The sequence below is a fragment of the Muntiacus reevesi genome, chromosome 7 (assembly GCF_963930625.1).
Source record: "Muntiacus reevesi chromosome 7, mMunRee1.1, whole genome shotgun sequence".
Classification (NCBI taxonomy): Eukaryota; Metazoa; Chordata; class Mammalia; order Artiodactyla; family Cervidae; genus Muntiacus; species Muntiacus reevesi.
In genome coordinates, this window is record NC_089255.1 from 64561700 (window position 1) to 64581578 (window position 19879).

Consider the following 19879-nt stretch of genomic DNA (forward strand, 5'->3'; position numbering starts at 1 on the left):
TAGACAAATTCAGAGACAAAAATTAGAAATAGTGGTAAAAAAACAAAACAAAACAAAACAATGGTTAGCAGAGACCGAGGGGAGGAAGGAATAAAGATTTATTGTTTAACAGGTACAGAAATTCAGTTTGGTAAGATGAAAAAGATCTGGAAATGAATACTTCAAGATGGTTGTACAAACAATGTGAATGTACTTAATGTGATGGAATTTTATACTTAAGACTGGTTAAAAAGGTAAACTTTATGTTATACATATTTTACCAAAATTTTAAAAAGCTTTTCCTCATGGATCCAACAAGTCCATCCAATTCATATTCATGTTTGACTCCTCAAGAGTAACTAATCACATCTGTTATGGCCTTTGGGTGAAGTGACGCGAAATGAAAATTGCTCAGTCATGTCCGACTCTGCAACCCCAGGGACTATAGCCTGCCAGGCTCCTCTGTCCTCTGGTCCGGAATTCTCCAGGCCAGAATACTGGAGTGGGTAGCCCTTTCATTCTCCCGGGGATCTTCCCAACCCAGGGATCAAACCCAGGTCTCCCACATTGCAGGCAGTCTCTTTACTGTCTGAGCCACCAGGGAATGGCCTTTGGGCAGTGGCATTCCTCTTTTTGTTTTTTAAGAAAATTTAATTGAAGGATAATTGCTTTACAACGTTGTGTTGGTTTCTGCTGTACAACAGTGCAAATCATTCATAATTATATATATATCTCCTCCCTCTTAAGCCTCCCTCTCCCCTCCTATCCCAACTTTATAGGTCATCATGGATAGTTTTCCTACCACTGGGTTTAAGAAGTCTTTTTTTTTTTTTTCTGGAAAAATCCTCTAAATTGAGGCACTGAAGAAAATTTGAAAACTATACTGAGAGTGGTAAGAACTTCAGTGAAAAGCAAAAGCAGATTCCTCAAGAGTCCCACTGCTTTACCACTGGCTGGTCCGGCCAGGCTTACCCCGGGCCAGTCAACACCCCAGGTTGGATGGCATCACCGACTCGATGGACATGAGTTTGAGCAAGCTTCAGGAGTTGGTGATGGACAAGGAAGATGTGTGCTGCAGTCCATGGGGTCGCAGAGAGTCAGACACGACTGAGCGACTGAACTGAACTGAGTCAGCAGCCATGATCCTGACACCGGCATGAAATGGTGCTAGGGATATAGGAAACTGGTGCTGGCCATTAGCTCTCTACCCTGGGCTAACAGAATACCGGCTTTCTATCTGAATGCGTGCCCCTGCCAACACTGAGATATTTCTGAACTCCTTCTAATGAGATATGAACTCAAGTTTAGTCTCCCTAAGCAGCGGCTCCTGGGCCTCACCCAGCTTGCCTTTCACTGTTGCTATCTTAGCAGACCTGACTCCTGATTTAGCCTTCCCACATTCCATCTGTCACCAGTTCTGCAGTTTCTTCCTCCACATCGCTCTCTTCATCCCCTTGAATCCTAATTCAAGCCCTGGCAATCCTCTCCTAGGCCTTATTAGAGGGTTTTTGAGAGGGCACGTTTTTGAAGAATGAAAAAGCATGTTTCTTTATGAGGCAGACCCAAGATGTAAATTAGCCAAATTAACATACTCTGTGCCTACAAAGAAGGAAAACTAATATATATCAAGTACCTACTATGTATAAAGTAATATGCCAGTTATTTTCAGACCTCCTAACAAGTTTATGAGAGCAGGCGTTATAATTATTTTTAAATAATATTCTCAATACAGAAACCACTTGACTGTAGCTGTGCTTACTCTTCAGGAAGCACACTAGATCCTAGTGGCAAATATTACAGAGATAGAGTTCTATCTGAGGCAGATGCCAGTTTGGCTCACTGTCAATCAGTCTTCAGATTTCCTCACTCCTGGGTACTTCTGTTCAGTCACCCAAGTCTAATATTTGCATAGTCAAATCCTTCTCGACATCTTGGCCAGCATAGCTTATTCTTGCCTCCATGCTCATCAGTTCTGCACCTTTCTGAGTACAGTGTACAGAGAAGTACCTGGGTTTGTCTCCTGGGCTTCCCTCCCTGCCAGCCATGTTTCTAGCTCATCTATTAATAAAATCCCACTCCTCCCATATTACTGCCCATATTCTATTCTCTGGAAGTTAGAATTGGCACTAAAACTCCTTTTCCAAGTCATGTGGGTATTTAGTAAATTTTAGCCACTTCTTAATCTTCCCAGCTGGTGCTAGTGGTCAAGAATCTGCCTAACAATGCAGGAAATGTAAAAGACATGGGTTTGATCCCTGGGTCAGGAATATCCCCTGGAGGAGGAAATAGCAACCCACTCCATTATTCTTACTTGGAAAATCCCATGGACAGAGGAGCCTGGAGGGCTACAGTCAGTCCATGAGGTCAGCAAGGAATCGGACATGACTGAGTGTCTGAGCACAGCCATTTCTTAATTATCCATAAAAACTGGGTAGAAGTTCGAATAGGAAAAATCCATATTTAAGACAAAAATATATATTTAACTGAGAGTATTGGTTTCATTCCTTCAGTGTGACTTCACTCTGTGAGAAAGTGAAGCAGCCTCACTGGGTTTCATCTCCACTCTGGGTTTCATCTCCACTACTAGGGAAAAGGCCCAGAGGCAAGGGAAGTCACAAGTATTGTGAACCCACAAAAAACAAGGCAACTCATTGATGCTCCTCTTGGTATTCAAAAAATAGCCAAAAAATTGGCTAAATCTTTCCTTAGGTCAAAGGATGCTGTAAGCAGTATACTTTTCCAGTAGGTGGCAGTATTTTCTTTCTTCAGCTTAAATAGAATTCAATTTGCCTCAAGGTTTGTTGGTTTTGTTTTTTAGTTTTACTATTGAGTTAGTAAACTGACAATAATTAATGAAAGTGACTTTTCCCACTTTCTTTAAAAAAACACACACACACAAAAACACTCTTGGAGGGTTCCGGAAGCCCCAGGTGGGCAATTTCTGTTTGGTTGCAGTTGATAGCAAGGTGTATACTGAGATTGACTGTGCTGGAAGCCTTTCCCCATTTTCTGATAGCGATTATTACTAAGTACTCAGTTCAGTTCAGGCGCTCAGTCGTGTCTGACTCTTTGCGATCCCATGAATCGCAGCACGCCAGGCCTCCCTGTCCATCACAAACTCTTGGAGTTTACTCAAACTCATGTCCATAGAGTCTGTGATGCCATCCAGCCATCTCATCCTCTGTCATCCCCTTCTCCTCCTGCCCCCAATCCCTCCCAGCATCAGGGTCTTTTCCAATGAGTCAACTCTTTGCATGAGGTGGCCAAAGTATTAGAGTTTCAGCTTCAGCATCAGTCCTTTCAATGAACACCCAGGACTGATCTCCTTTAGGATGGACTGATTGGATCTCCTTGCAGTCCAAGGGACTCAAGAGTCTTCTCCAACACCACAGTTTAAAAGCTTCAATTCTTCGGCACAGCTTTCTTCACAATCCAACTCTCACATCCATACTAGCTAGTGGTAATAACGTTTTGGAGAAAATACTTCAAAATTTCCTGACTCTGTAATAATAAGACAAAACAAAATTAAAACATTGACTCTAGAATTCTTGTTTTGGGAGCAAAATATTAATTAAATTGTGCAGATACCTTTCCTGGCTGGCTAATAATGAGCTTAAGAAAATTATTCACATACCCTATTTTAATGGTAACACCTAAATTTCTGCAGCTCCACAAGACCTTTCACTACCCCAGCAGATGGTTAGGTGCAGTCACGTGTCTCACAGGATCTAAATGGTGCAGAAACTAGGTTTGAGGGAGGAAGGAAGAAATAATTGAAAATCCAGGGACATATGCTGGAGTTAAAGAAGGAAGTGTTAAATCCGTGGATAATATCTCAGACACTTTATCTTCAAAAATACTGTATTAGCAAGAGTAGAGAGGCTGGATTTGAAGCATGCGTTTCACAAATGTCTCAGAACTACACATAAAGAAAGCCACAGGTTGCTGGAGAAATGTTCAAGGGCTCAGTGTTCTCACTTAAAATATGGGGAATAGTCTGGATTTGGTCACCAAGCCCTCTTGTGCATATTCAATTAATGCTAGAAGACACACAGATTTTTAGGTTTCAGGGTATTTGTAACCAGTTCTCTACTTTGGAGACTAGCCGAGGCCACCTTCCCATACCTCCCTGTGCCGCCTGGCCTCGGCGCTGCACCCCCAACCCCACAATCCCACCCCACCCCTGGTGTGCGCGGCGAGGCCCTCTGCAGCCCTGCCCGGCCCAGGCCTCGCGCACTCTGCAGGGCCAGGTGAAGGCTGCCCAGCCCTGCGACGACGCAGACGCGCTGACAGGTGGCCTCGCCCGCCTCCCTGCCGCCCGCGGCGGCCCTCCTCTCCGCTCCAGGCCCGTAGCCCGAGCCGCAGCCGCAGCCAGCGCGCCAGGCATAGTTTCCCGGCTGGCCCCCAAAGTCGGGCGGCTTCCCCAGCGGAGAGCTAGGCCCCAGAGGGGCCGGGGCCGCCCACAGGAGTAAAGGACACCTGAAGTCCGACCCGGGCGAGGGGTGAGCAGCCCGGGAACTTCTCGCGCTCACAGGACATGGGCCGCAGGAGCCTGGTGCCCAGGCACTTCCAGCCCTGCATACGACCCCTCGGCCTCCTCCGCCCTTGGCTTCTGCGACCCCCGGAACCCGTCCACAGCCCCAGCGTCCTTGACCCCAGGTCTCTGCCACCCCCGGGCCCCAGTAGGGCCGAGGGGTCACCGGAGTCGGCGCACCACATTCTCAAGGACGAGCGGCCGGTGGCAACACCGCCCCCGCTCAAGCGCCCTCCGGGTCCCCTCCCGTCCGCACTCCGGCTGCTCAAGCGCCCTGGCCCCTCAAGAACAGGCCGGCAGCAGAGGGCAGGAATTCACTTGGACCCCTCCTCTTCCCCAAACTTCTTCCCTCTCCGCCCCGCCGTTCCTCCAACCCGACCCCTCTGCGCCATCTGGCTCCTCCCTCTCCGCTCCCCTCCCCTTTTCTGGTCCCCACTTAGGAATCCACCTCCCCCCACCCCACCCCTGCCGCCGGCCGGGGCCGGGGATCCTCCCCCGACTCCCCCCGCGTGCCGCCGCCGCCGCCTCCCGGGTTCCTCTCCCCCCGCTCGGGCGCTCCCTGCCAAGCCCATGATGTAATGGTGTATGTTAATCAGTAGCATGTGGGGAGCTCCGGCTCGGGCGGCTCAGTCCTCCGCGAGCCTACACTGGAGGCAGCAGGAGCGGCGGCGGCGGCGGCCCGAACCCGCAGCGCCGCACTCTCTCCGCGCCGCCCGCCCCGACGGCATGGCCCGCAGCCCGCGCTCCGGGCGCCCCCAACCTCGCTGAGAGCCGCAGCCGCCCCGGACCCGCGCGTGGGGCCTCGAGCCGCCGGGATGAACCGCTCCGAGGTGAGCGCACTCTGTCCTACGCCCCAGGCCGGGGAGCCCGCGGTCTCTGGGTCTCCTTCCTGGGGGCCTTTCCCCCACCTCCGCTCGAGAAGTTCTGGGAACAGGGAAACGGGGCTGCTGAGAGTGAGTCGCCCCTCGAGGGCTGGCCGAGTCGCTGGGCTCTCTCTTTTTCGCCGCTGGCGGCCACCGGGACAGGGTTAGGACTGGGGAGCCCTCGAAACCGAACTTTTCTTCTTCGCGGTCGTTCGGGGGCGTGTGCCGGCGGCGCGGAGCCGCAGTCCCCACGGAACCGCCCTACCCGCCGGGGGAGGCAGTGCTGTGGGCGCCGACTGTCTCCGTGCTCGGCGTGCGCCCGTGGCCGTGCCGACTTCGGCCTGGGACGCGCGGGTCAGGAGCTGGGCCGGCCGGACCCGCCCGTAGGCGGCGGGAGCTGGGGCAGGATGCCTACAGCACACACACGAGTACACACACACACGCACGCACGCACACGCACGCACACATCCGATCGCTCAGGGCGACGCGGACCCTCAGAGACCTCCCGGGTGGGCTGGAGCCGAGCGGCGCGCGGGAGCCGAGGCTCCGGCTGCGCCTCTGCCCGCTGGGCGCTGAGCTCTGGGTGGGGAGAGTTTATTTTTGTCTCGAGCTGCTGCCGCGGCTGCTCACAGCCTAAATCCAGAGGGGCGCCTGGCGGTGGAGATGCTGGCTGTTGCTGTAGATGGAGCTGCAGCCGTTCGGCTGCTTCTCCGAGAGGAGGAGGAGGAAGAGGTGGCGGAGGAGGAGGAGGGAGAGGAGGAGGAGGAAGGAACTCGGGCTGCCGCGCCTCCGCCTCTGCTTTGCATTAGCCCCCACCCCCACCCCCGCGCCCCTTCGCAGCCGCAGTGCAAGTTTTCTGCGCGAGGAAGATCTGTTGCTGGTGCGGGCGTTTGCAAGCACAGCCCCCGAGGCCACCCCGGGCGGGGTGTGTGGGGAGCCTTAGCCGTTCGCAGCGGCAGCAACAGGAAGCCGTGCGGTCTTCCTCACGCACCTGGGAAGGAGGGTTCTTGCCTTTCCCAGAACGAGAATAGCTCCTCTCCAGCATCCGGGTGCGGAGGGGGCGGCCGGAATTTGGGGGACTAAGACCCCGCGGCGCGCCCCCCTCCGCCCCCTCAGATGCACTCGCTTCCCCGGCGCGCTCCCTCGCTGGCCGAGGTCTCACTGCAGCCTTTTCTCTCCTTCCAGTGGTGATCGCCACTCGGGAATGCGGGTGTGAAGGGTTCGAGCTGCTGCCCAGCGGGGAAGAGACCCCGGGACGCCGGAAATCACCATCCCGAAGCTGCGAGAAGAGGGGAGGGGGAAAGAGAGCCTTCTTCATTCAGTTTGTGTGCCTTGTGGGGAAATTTTTTTTTTTAATCGTTATTTTTTTAAAAAAGAAATATTTCCGTGCTACTGTCTGTCATCATCTCTGGGGAAATCAGCCAGAACCACCAGAACGTAACTGAAACCAGACGAGAGAGGCAGGAGCCGAGGCAGTACCTGCAGCGTCCGGGCACTCGAGCCACCTTGGAACGGGAACGCGTCTCCGGCGGCCGCGGGGCTGCGGCTCCGCCAAACTTTGGGGCGGGCGGGGCGGGCTGGGGCGCCCCGGGGGCTTTGTAGACTGAGGGCCGCCCCCTAACCATGATGTTTCGCGACCAGGTCGGGGTGCTGGCGGGCTGGTTTAAGGGCTGGAACGAGTGCGAGCAGACCGTTGCGCTGCTGTCGCTGCTCAAGCGCGTGAGCCAGACCCAGGCCCGCTTCCTCCAGCTCTGCCTGGAGCACTCGCTGGCCGACTGCGCCGAGCTGCACGTCCTCGAAGGCGAGGCCAACAGTCCGGGTAAGTGCGCGGCCGCCGCGGCCGTCCCGCGGTCCGGGTTCCCCTCCCCACCCCCAACCACCGCTGCCCAGCCTGGGGCCTGGCCCCGCCCCCGATCGCCGGTCCTTCGGGACCGAACCCCCGCGGCCCCCGGGTCCTTGGCATCTCCCCCGCAAGCCGCCCGCGCCCCAGGCCGTGCCGCCCACTTACCTCCGCTGGCAGCTTCGGGGTTTTTTTTGCCCACTGTCAACTCCTTCAGTCCATTCCGTGTGGTAGCTACGGTAGCATGAATGATTGATTTTTCTCTCATGCAGTTTCCTGGGAAATAATTAAGTCAGGTCACGTAGAGTCTGGATTTTCTGGGCTATTTTTCTTTCCTCCTTTTGGGCAACGTGGCTCTTTGGATTTCAGCAACACACGAAGAAGCCTGAGACTGCCCTTCAGTAGCTGAGCTTTGATTAGGCTGTATGAGGAATATATGAAAACCCAATTTTACATTCATTTTTTTTCTCCACCGATATTCCAATTTTAGAGCTCTGTTTTCAGAATAATTTGTAGGTGATGCTACAGACTATTAAAATGATATTTGCATTTCATGTACTACGTGGTTAACACTTAACTATCACGACTTTATTTATATTGATACGCATTTTATAGAAAGGGTCTCATAGGGAGCAAGCATGAAATCAGGGTCTTTAACGCTTTTGTCAGGAAACTTTACTGAACAAAACAGAATTGTTTCCTATTACCCTGCTAGTGTATTTACAAACACCTCAACTAGTATAGAAAGTGAAGGTACTGAGATATATTCAGCAGTTTGCTATTTACTAGCATGGGTGGTGACAGACTGGAATTATATCCGGGGCTGGGGGTAGGGGGTGAGGATGGGGGTGGGGGAAAGGTCTGTTGGTTGTAATTTGGGATGGGGAAATTCTCTAGTTCCTGCTGCCGCAGAAGGGTGAACAGAGCCCCCAGTGTTTATGCAGAGAAAAGAATGCAGGGTCCTCTTCCAGCTGTTCCATGTTAGAGCCGCCAGCCTGCAAGACTCAGCAGAGGTCTGGGCTGCCATTTGATGACAAGGTCCAGTTCAGGGCAGCAGGGCCTGGGAGACACCAAAGTGAGTGTGCTGCAAGAGGGAGGCTGGTCTGCTGCGCACCCTCCTCCCTGGTGTGGTGCTCACACTGCTGGACACACGAGGATGGGATGTTTCCATATATAGAATCATAGGCTGGCAGTGACCACTGGAAATCTTCACAGGCCTTTTCCTGACCAGATAGGACTGTACCCAGAGGATCCAGGGCTGCCTAGTATGGTGGGCCAATCCGAGGGAAAGCCCACATGGTCCCGGGGGATTCAGCCTGAACCTAACAGCCCACCCTGGGTGTTACTCACAAGGGTGGCCTTGGCAGAGCCCCCTTCCCCTTCATTTCTATCTTTGTAAATAGCCGGAGGACCAGCCTCCTTCATAAGGGTGTGGAAACATAACTAGGATAACTGATGACCTACTCTCTTTACTCCCATTCTCAATGTGACAAGGTAGCCTGGATCACCTGCTTGGTTTTGCTTTCTCCGGTTTGATGAACAAGGTTATATAAACTTTAAGTACAGTAATTTATGTTGCATGCTTGACCTCAGTGCTTGTAGGGACTGTTTAAAACAATGATATTAACCTTTAGGTTACTCACACGTTAGAGCAACCATTTTTCCCTTTGAGTAAAAGAGAAGACTTTTCCCAGTATAGCAGCCATCAGTTTAGTAAGTGAAGTCAATAGATGTGTGAAATTAAAAAGAAGTTTCTTAGCCTAAGTATCTAATAATTTAATAAACTGAGAAAAAATTGAACTTCTGTCAGTTAAAAAAAATCATTTGGTAATTTTTCCCCTAAATTTTTTTAAACCATATTTACTTGTGTAAGCTCCCTCCTGTTCATGATGCTAAATGCTGTAAATATATGAAACTGTAACTATTATGTAACATAGGGACCATTTTCCAGTTTCTGGATTAATCTTTCAACCTGAATATTTTGCTTCCGTGGAAACTTTGCATTTGTTTTGTTGTTTGGCAAGTACGGAAATTCATTAGTGAGGTCATGTGATAGTTTGGTTTACATCTGCATTAGGAGGGGGATCATAAAGAGCAATAAGATTTGTCACAGAATGCCTGAGTCTGGAGCACAGCTCTCTTAAGTATCTGGAACCTAGCCAAGAACCAGGAAGGGGCAAATATGCCTACTCAGCAACCGAAATAGATGGCATAAAGTCTGGGAGAATACTTCAGACCCTCTTTCGGAACTTCCTCTTATTTTAAATAACGGTCCTAACTTTTTTTTCCTATCTGACAAATGATCCATGACAAATATACGGGTAGTACAATTTAGAATGGGGTGAGGAGTTGCTGTCACCAACAGTGAAAACTGACCCCTGACAGTTTGACAAGTAGGAAATAGAAAAATTGTAACTTTAAATATAAGAATTGGGAGCAAAAGCCCTAAAGGTTTGGGAATATTAGGTTAGGGAATCTCAACTGGTCTTTCAGACATTACTTTGTAATTAGCTAAGTCCATAATTGCTATTTACCATTAATGAGAGTGAAGGACCAAAAAATGACCAAAAAAGATACATTTTTAAATATGTTCTTTCGGAAGGAAGGGAAATCTGCCATAAACATTGGAAATATTAACACTCAAGGTAATTAACCTCTGAAGCTCTTTTGGAGCTTTACATAAAGCTATTACCCATTCAGAAAACTAGGCTGTTAGAATGACTCATTCATTGGCTGGCTGATTTTTCCTATACCAAAATCCTCATATATCACTTACCTTACTTTGTAATCATGAGTTAAACAAACACACGTATTTCTTCTGGTGTTGAGAGATTTTAAAACTTGATAAATGAGAATGAAATTCATATCTGGGGCTTGATCTCAGTATAACAAAATTAGTGTACACTTGACTTTGTTTTCTCCAGGACTAACTTTAAATAAGGAGATAATCCTTCACATTAAACATGGTTTCTTTGAAAACTGTGGAATGTATTTTGATACTAACTTTCTGTTCTTTTAAATTTAGCGTTTATTGAGATTCTAGAGGTTCACTGGTTCATCCTTTGCCTCAGGTTCATAGTCATCAGAGATCCAAAGACATCCTTTAGTTCGTCCTTATGGATGTGTGTTTCACTCTGGATTTAGTCAGTGGTTACTGGTCATGATCAGCTCTCTGAGATAAGAGGTTGTTTCTAGAACCCTCATAACCTCAGAGACGTGTCCTTCAGCCACCAGCCCAGGTTACAGGTTAGCATTGTGATTTCTGAACAGTCTCAGTATATAGATGACTTTCTGATGCTAAAATGTCATCTGATACCTAAAAATGGAACCTGTTGACTTTACTTGCAGTTCTTCAAAGAAAAATAGATTCTATGGCACTGGTGTATGACTTTTGCATTTGAACTTGAAGTATATTTTCCAGTGGAAATAGTGTAATAAATGGAGATTCACAAGTGAATCCACAGACTTTCATATTTTGTGGAGAAATTGCATGTTTATAAATAAATGGCAGAAGGATTGTTATTGTATTTATAAATAAATACAAGAGAAAAGACTACCTGAAATGGTAATGTTGGAGATAAAACTAATTGTGGAGAATGAAAAGGACTTGTGGGTGTATTTATTCTCTTTAGAGGATAAAGATGTTAATTCTATGATTTTTTATGATTTTTGGTTTCTGTAGTAGAGGTATGCTTCATCTGAGTTGATTTTTTAAGTCAAAATTGAGTAAAAGGAAAGCAGAAGAGTATGGGCTTTCCTGATGATATTTCCTGGATAAGATCTTGTTTGTCCTTCTTTTGCTTTTTCATTCAACAAACATTTACTGACTGCCTACTACTTTCCTGGCCTTCCACTACTACTGCAGTGGAAATGCAAAGGTAACTTGCTATATTCCAGTGCCTGTTCCATGGATACCCAGTGTTAAGTAAATGACTAATACCGTATCACAGGTGCAGAGGCATAGCAATAAAAAGGGTGGTGCGGTGGGGATTCTGGAAACATTATGAACATCCTGGTAATTGCCTGAGGGAATCAGGGAAAACCCCACTGCAGAGGGTTATAGCTTGAGCTGAATTTTGAAGGGTGAATAGGAGTTGGTTTAATATGTAAAAAGGATTGTAGAGAGCAGGCATGAAGCTGTTTTCCAAGCAGAAGAGATAGCATTTATAGAAATGTTGTCTTATGAAAGGGCCTGGTTGTGTGCAAGAAATAATGAGTTCTTAGTGGTTAGAAGGCTGTAGAATGCTGGGCTGTAAGAGACAGAAGTTAAAACAGAGGTGATGTTTGTGCAGGACTTTGCAAACTAAGGAATTTGACTTGATCCTGCAGAAATGATAGAGAACCCAAGAAGACTTTTAGGCACAGGTGTCCTGAGAATGAGGAAAGAGGAAGAGAGTTAAAAGATGAAAGAGGGGTTTGTGTGTGTGTGTGTACAGTTTTGGGAAAGCTTTCTAATGTATGCATGATTTTCTGAAAGGCGAACATGGGAGAAGTGAAGCAGATTTCCATTCTGGCTACATGGTGGTGTCATCAGCCCAAGGCAGCTTTGTTGCCCTCAGCATTGCTATACTGGAGAGAAGGAAGGGTTGAGATAGTGAGGAAAAGAAGGTATTATCAGGTGGCCATTTATTTATATCTATAGGAGGGAATATGTCTAGAGGATTCCTAGAGTATGAATGTTGAAATCAATCAGACTAGGCTGGTCAATTAATTTCTGAGTCTTTGTTGCAATTCATTTGTTAAGTCGTATCTGACTTTGTGGCCCCATGGACTGCAACATGGCAGACTTCCTTGTCCTTCACTGTGTCCTGGAGTTTGCTCAAATTCATGTCTGTTGAGTTGGTGATGCTAACTATCTCATCCTCTGCCACCTGCTTCTCTTTTTGCCTTCAATCTTTCCCAGCATCAGGGTCTTTTCCAGTGATTCAGTCAAAGTAGTAGAGCCAGTGAGTGGCCAAAGTAGTAGAGCTTCAGTTTCAGCATCAGTCCTTTCAATGAATTTCAGGGTTGATTTCCTTTAGGGTTGATTGGTTTGATCTCCTTGCAGTCCAAGGGACTCTCAAGAGTCTTTTCCACACCACAGTTCAAAAGCATCAATTCTTCATTGCTCAGCCTTCTTATGGTTTCACTCTTACATTCATACATGACTACTGGAAAAACCAGAGCTTTGACTGTATGGATTGTCTGTAGAAGGGAGTTAACAAAACTTCGTTATTGTCTGGAAGCTACTTGTTAACAATTCAGTGAGGACCTATTCTTTCCCCCAGGTTTAAATTTTCCTGTATTAATATGGAATTTATGTAAATAATGTTTTCCTAAATAAGACATCTTTTATTTAAAGGATTATCTGGAAGAGATCGGAGATGACTTGGAACCCTGAAATGATACATCTACTTCATTCCACTTCCTATATTTTAGATGGCGCTAGTGGTAAAGGACCTACCTGCCAGTGTAGGAGACGCGAGAGACGCGGGTTCAATCCCTGGGTTGGGAAGACCCCTTAGAGTAGGAAATGGCAACCCACTCCAGTATTCTTGCCTGGAGAATCCCATGGACAGAGGAGCCATGTCCATGGGGTCGCAAAGAGTTGAATGCTACTGAAGTGACTTAGCACACAGCACTTTGTTCCACCTCCTATATTTTAGCTGTATTGTTCTATTCTGTATCATTAGTGTTGTTCAGTCACTAAGTCATGTCTGACTGTTTGGGACCCTATGGACTGTAGCATGCCAGGCTTCCCTGTTCTTCATTGTCTTCCAGTTTGCTAAAACTCATGTCCATTGATTCAGTGATGCCATCCAACCATCTCATTCTTGTCGCTTGCTTCTCCTCTGGCCCTCAATCTTTCCCAGCGTCAGGTTGGGTCCTAAAAAACACAGCACTGAAATCAATTTTCTCAAATAACTTGTCAACACTTTTCCCCTTTAGTTGGTGAACATGAAAACGAGAAATCGTTTTATGGAATGAAATGTACAGGGACTTTATACCTGAAACATGTTTTACTTTGAGTGTTGTAATTTTCTTTCAGTTGGTCTGGGATGACAGGGAGCAGGTCACACACATTTGTGATCTTGTGAATAAGTTGGATTTGGTTGTTTAGCTTGGATGCTCAAAGGCTTCAGCAGATGAATATGTGTTATAAACAGGTCCCATCAAAGCAGACAAAGGCAGACAAACTTAACAGCAGTCAAATTGGTTTGTTTATGTTTAAATAAACAAATGAGAGTGAAATGAGTGTCAGAAGCGCTGAGAAGTAACTGAAAACTCCCCAGTATATCCTGCAGAAGCTTAATTCTAATATGAATTGACAACACTAGAGAAGAAAAAATACCTCTCTTCCTTGACCTGAGGAGAAATTTGGAGGTTTTCATCCATGAGGGAAGTGCTTTATATAGTTCATTTGCTAGGAAAAGTGTGGTGCTCATAAAAATCCTTTTTTTCTTTTAAACATATAATTACTTTGAGTTTTTAGCCTGTTTCTTCCTTTCCATCTTTTCTAATCATTCCTTCCAAGGCTGAGTTCATCCGAGTCATATAGACTAAGACGCAGAATCAGACGTCTCCTCTGAGCTATTTTTTGCTTCTGTGGAAGCCGCCTGAGGCAGGTATCTCCTAAGGAAAGCAGAACTTTCGGAAGAGAAGCCAAGCTTTCTCTCGAGGCTAACTAGTCAGGGTGTGGGCCTTGCCCTGAAGCCTGCCCCCCAAGAGCCAACTCGGAGCACAGAGGAACCTGCTGCTTTTATGTAGGAGCATTTCACTCCTTGGGCTCAGACGGTAAAGAATCTGCCTGCAATGCAGGAGACCTGAGTTCGATCCCAGGGTCGCAAAGATCCCCTGGAGAAGGGAATGGCTACCTATTCCAATAGTCTTGCCTGGAGAATTCCATAGACAAAGGAGCTGGGCGGCCTCCAGTCCATGGAATCATAAAGAGTTGGACTCAACTGAGCGACTAACACTTCACTTTCATTTCACTCCTTAGGACTCCTAAACTAGTTCTAGGGTTTTGTTCTCACCAAGGTACCATCATTTTAATACAGTTTTCCTTGCCTTGGTTTACCAGGGGGATAAAGGCAGTCAAATGATTCAGTGGCTTCTTTTATACTGTAGATAAAACTGTTAAATGGTACCTGGAGAAGAGTGTCTGGTAAGAAACTGTGGGACCGAGTTCCTCAGTACACATAATTCACCAAGTCTTGCAGCCGAGTGCTGGGAGCTGTGTCCAGAGGTGAAATAGATGTGATGGTTCCCCTCAGGGATCTTACACTCGAGTTGTGGAGGTAAAACAATGTGTAATATATACAGATGTTCCCTGACTTACAGTGGTTTGAATTAGACAGTTTTTTGACTTTATGACTCAAAAAGCGATGTGCATTCTATAGAACTCATTCTTGGAATTTTAAATTTTGATCTTCTTCCAGGCTAGTGATCTTTCTATGTTCCTCTCTGGTGATGCCGGGCGGTGGCCACCCCCAGTCAGTCAGTCACACGATCACCAGAGAAAACAACCAATAGTCTTACAACCATTCTGGACCAATTCTGGTTTTCACTTTCAGTACAGTATTCAAGAAATTACATGAGATATTTGCAACATTTTATTGTAAAATAGGCTTTGTGTTGGATGATTTTGCCTAATTGTAGGCTAATGTAAGTGTTTAAGCACATCTAATTGGGCAAAGCTAAGCTAGGTGGGTTAAGTGTACTGAATGCCTTTTTGATTCCTGATGGGTGTATCAGAAGGCAGTCCCATTGTAAGCTGAGGAAGACCTGTGTATATAATGACTAGACCATAAAGAGTTGCTAACTTCTATGTTTCCAATGAGAGAACAAAACTGGACTCCAGTGAAGGGGAGGGAACAGGATGGTTGGGTCATCTAAGAAGTAACGGATGAAAGATGTAAACTTGAATTGGTTATTTGTAACAAGTAGCTTTAGAGCTTATGAGATTCTTGCCTTTTTAGTACCTTTAACGAGCGTTTCATTAAGAAAACCACGCGTACAGGAGGTGTCCGCTGGGTCATGTAAGGGGCAGGCTTCCTGGGCCTTTGAAGGATGAGTTGGAGTACATTAGAAAGAGGGGAGCATGTTGCCTATTGTCCATCAGGAATATCTTCTTTAATGGAAGAAGGAGCAATCCAAACACTTCTGATTTCTAATATATTTAAAGGAAGAAAATAGTACATTAGCTCACCACAAATTTTTATCCCCAAAATTGCCCATAAAATTATGAGACTTAGTTTTCTTGGCTTCTTTCAGTTGAATACTTTAATATGTTACTTTGATTAAAACTAGCATTAAGAAGAAGCGTCTTAAACACTTACAGGAAAAGATTAAGTGTCTTAAACCAGTTTCCAAAATGTAATGTGCATACAGATTGCCTGGGGATCTTGTTAAACAGAAAATTCTTATTGAGGAGGTCTGTAAGGGGCCCTGAGCGCCTGCATTTCTAGTAAACTCGCAGGTGATACTGCTGCCGCAGGTCTGTGGACCACACTTTGAGTAGAAAGATCATTGTCTATTAGAGGTGAAAGGTAATTTAGAGGTAATTGGTACATTGGCTTTCAAGTTTTATGGATGAGTATCACGGATTTTTGTTTGCAAATGAAAATTTATGTGAAACTTCATGGGAAGTCGATGGTTTCCACCTCCCAAACCCCATCTCCACCCCCAACACTAACTTTCCAAGGAGCAGTTTGAAATCCCTGATTTCCCCAAGCTCAGAGACAGTCGGCCTTAACTGAGTCTGAGATCGAGGGAGGCAGAGCTGGGCTCTGTTGCAGCATTTCCCAAGCTTTTTGGCCATGCCCCTGCTGGAATTTCCAGGCATTCTAATGGTCAGTGTCTCATGGAAAATGAGGCATCAGGAAAGATTCATTTCTTGCTGATGCTGTGGACTGTCAAGTTGAGCTGGAAAGAGCAGGAGTGTTAATCCCAGAGACCGGATGGGAGAGATCTCTTCCTACTTCCCCAGCATACTCCTGCGAAGTGCAATCATCGGAATTTCTGAGACAGCTTATCCTGATCTGTCAGTAGAATTCAAGTGTTTGTGTGCGCAGCATAAATACACATAGAATATGGACTTTCATTGTGTACTTTTCTATCTGAGTTAGTATGTACACCAAATATGTGATTTAAATACGTGCCTAGAATGGCAATGCAAAAACCACTTTTGGATTTCTGGAGTTGTAAAGGAATAAGAGGGGAATCATCAGAAGCATCCATAAGTAATGATGTCTCTGAGAAGGAGAATTGGAGGGAAAAAGCAAAGTCTGTACCTTGTAAGGATACGTGAGGTCAGCGGTGATTTTGTGCGAGATACCAGAAGAATATCTGGAACTTAATGCATGAATATTTGGATGAGGAAGTAGGAGGCAGCCTGGTTTTCCTAAGAGTAGGAAGACTGGATCATGGAGAACTCATGTCATTTCCCTTTTGATGGGGGAATAGGAAAGGAAGAGAGATAACATTTTTATTTACGGAGACTTCTGTATTCTGAGCAGATTACAGGAATTCTGGTAGGTATCCCGTATCTAAGTAAAAGCATAGCCTTTGACAAAGCCCCTTACTTCTTGATGAGTAAAATGGAGACCTGGGGGCTGGATGAGAGGCTAATTGTGTGCCCTTAGAGTGACCTCCGTATCTTGTGTCTTTGGTGTGTGGTCTTTGGTGTGTGCCTTGGGGCTCACTTGTCCTTCATCCTCATTCCTGTTGACTGTGACTTAGCCTGGAGTCCCTAAGAAAGCAGAGTCCAAGACCGTGGCTGGCATGCAGGTAGTTTATTTTGGGCAGTGATCCTAGGGAAAGGCGGGGTGGGGGCTGGGGAGGAGAGAAACAGGGAAGGAGGGGAAGCTGGCACAAGCCTGTGTGATCAAGCCAGTCACTGTCGTGAGCTCTGGGGACCTTCTGAGGAGCTAGGCAGTCTGTGCCTCAGAAGGGACAGACACGGTGGGTGTTTTATCAATGGGCTCCCCTCTCCTTGGTCCAGGGCTGCCCCAGGGCACTAAGTCCTTGCACTTCCAGGTTTGTACACGTGCGAGTGCTGGCCTTTTCCACAGTGTCCCAGCTCTGGTGTCAGAGGATGCCCAAGGTGGAGAGCTGCAGAGAAGTGGTTTGACGGAGGTGGGGTGCTGTTTGGTTACACCTGCTGGAAGCTGGTGGCCACAGCAAGGACGGAGGGTGTAAACTGAGCTGAGAAGGTGTAGTTATTAAATATGTGGGTGGACCCAGAGGGGTAGCTAGCTCAGGCCTTGATGACAGCATCATGATCCAAAACATTAGGGTATAACAAGAGGGCTATAAGACTTCTAAGTAAGATGGGCTCCTATTTCTTGAGCACCTGCTCTGTGCCAGGCACCTTGCTGAATTCTTTGCATACATTATCACATTTATTCATCCCTACAGCCCTTTGAGATGAGGTGGAAACTGTCATTTTTATGTTGGTCAGGGAAGAAACAGTTAGGCTTCAGAACTCCTCCATGTGCTTCTCCTCTGCAGGGACGCAGTATGTATTTCTTTAGAAAGAACGCATGGCCTCTTAGTGACCTCCAGAGTCCCTTCTAACCTTAAGATTCTATGACTTCTGTGAATCAGGAATAAAGATAAGAAAACTTATCCAAAACTGTCTAGAGCTGAGGAGAAGCAGAGAGAGAGAGAAAAAATATGAGTAAATGAAGTAGTGAATGAGCGAGGGTGGTTTTAAAAGTCTTCTTCAAGTGATTTCCAGTATATTCCTCCTGGGCTACAGATTTGTGGTGCTTTGTTTAGAAAATACAAAGTAGAGGGATTTTCTGTTCTTTTTTAAAGTAGGCATTGAGGTGAGGCTAAGTCACTATGAAGACTAGGGTCACCATAATTAAAAAGAGACGTAATGAACCCAATTCAGTCTCATTTCTTTGGGGTCACACAATAACAGTGATAAGTTCTGAGCGCGTCCGTCCTTTATTAGCAAAGTAAATCGTAAATGCAGCCTATGTCTCCAAATCTTTTTTGTTCTCTCTGTGTAGTTCTAAAAGCGACTAGAAGGGAGTTTCCTGGTAGCCTAGTGGTTAGGGTTCTAGGCTTTCACTGCTTTGGCCCCAATTCAATCTGTGGTCAGGGAACTGAGATCCTGCAAGCCACGTGACACTGTCTAAATAAATGAATAAATAAAAAGTGACAATAGGATATTCTTTGTGTGGTAATAGAGACCTTTTATCCTCCCCCTCTTTTTTGTATCTGTCAGGCACTGTGCAGATAGCTATATACACACACGACTATCTTTAATTGTTGAATAGATGAATGATATAAAGATGCAGAACTAATGGTTGTGAAAATTAAATGCAATTTATTGTAATAATTAGGTGATGTGCTTATTATTACTGAGAGTCCAGCACATAGTAAGTGCTTAATAACTGGTTTCTTTTCTTTTTTTATTGGAGTATAACTGTTTACAGTGTTGTGTTCATTTCTGCGGTACAGCAAAGTGAATCAGCTGTGTGTGTACATCCCCCATCCCACTCCTCTGGGTCATCACAAAGCACCGACGGAGCGCTGGCTTAATACCTGGTTTCTGAATTATTATTATTTTGTGTATACATATGTATATTAAGCAAGGTAGCATAATACTTTGTAGATAATACAAAGTAGCATAATACTATCTATATAATGCAAAGTAATATAATACTGTGTATCTAATAAAAAGCAGATTTTGTCTCCATTTTACAGTTGAGGAAACTTAAAATGTGCGGAGATCACCAAGGTGTTTGTGATCTAAAAGCCCTTGTTTACTGCTTGCCACTGTATGAATGCTGTGGATCTTTTCCAGTTCTTGGATAAATAAAATGTTGATGTTTAAAAGAAAAGTACTTAAGGATATTTAATGGTAGTTCTAGTAACATTTTATAAATTCAGTATAGGAAGAATTCTTTTCAGCTTGTCCATTTTAATGTTCCTCTTATTTATCACATTTTAATCCTATGTAGCTTGATATGGCTCAGCTTCTTTTTTCCTCTGGCATTTAAAAAAAATTAAGTAAAAGGCATTGATTCAAACATTTCCCTTCCTATTAGGAAGATTCATGGGACGGGAGGCTTTTACTGCCTCTGTCTGAACAGGTAGGACGTGGGGAAGGAAACAGGCTCGGCAAGCTGCAGAAAGGAAAGGATGAGGAATGTGTTATCTAATAGCTCGTGACATCCTTGACTTTGACAAACTAGCAATTGATGAGCTGGGTCAGGATCTCCTTACGATTTGGAATTGGGCAAAGCACCAACTTGAGGGCTGTAAATTAAAACAAGCTCTCCCATTGTTTGTAAATGGTAGACATTTTCTGAAGATTCGTTTAAGAAAACATATGTTATAGTTGGTCTAAGAGTGAGTTCTACTTATTTCATTTTCTAGCAGCATAAAATTAAGGAGGTGGAAGAGACCTTATCTACTCCAGCCCCTCTGTTGAAGAGTTGATAAGATGAAGGTCAGCTAAGGGTACCTGCTTGTAGGGAAGGGCTGTTGGTCCACCCAGTTGCTTCCTGACCATCCACGACCTAGACCTTGGTCTCCCGCAACTTTCCCACGACTGAGTCGGCCACCATGGACACCACATTGAATGACTGTGCTGGGCACCGAGCTGTTCTGTTTATTTGATTGTCGAAGACATTGGTTATTGGGATGGTCTCCTTCCTCTAAGTT

At 46.0% G+C, this 19879-nt stretch overlaps 1 protein-coding gene and 1 long non-coding RNA gene across 3 annotated transcripts in view; one reads left to right on the forward strand and one right to left on the reverse strand.

The window, feature by feature from the left end:
- Positions 1-988: 988 nt before the first annotated feature.
- LOC136172444 (uncharacterized) lies at positions 989-6553 on the reverse strand. The gene is made up of 3 exons (XR_010664025.1): positions 6368-6553; positions 3614-3723; positions 989-3480 (listed from the first exon to the last, which is right to left on the reverse strand). It is a non-coding gene; the product is annotated as an uncharacterized lncRNA (long non-coding RNA).
- SAMD4A (sterile alpha motif domain containing 4A) overlaps positions 5032-19879 on the forward strand; it is a 224201-nt gene continuing 209353 nt past the window's right edge. The window contains exons 1-2 of one of the 2 annotated variants that reach the window (XM_065941860.1): positions 5032-5343; positions 6562-7195. In XM_065941860.1, the coding sequence (XP_065797932.1) occupies positions 7000-7195 (196 nt within the window). In that variant the 5' untranslated portion in view covers positions 5032-5343; positions 6562-6999. The remainder of the gene's footprint in view (positions 5344-6561; positions 7196-19879) is intronic. The other variant, XM_065941861.1, reaches the window with a different exon arrangement.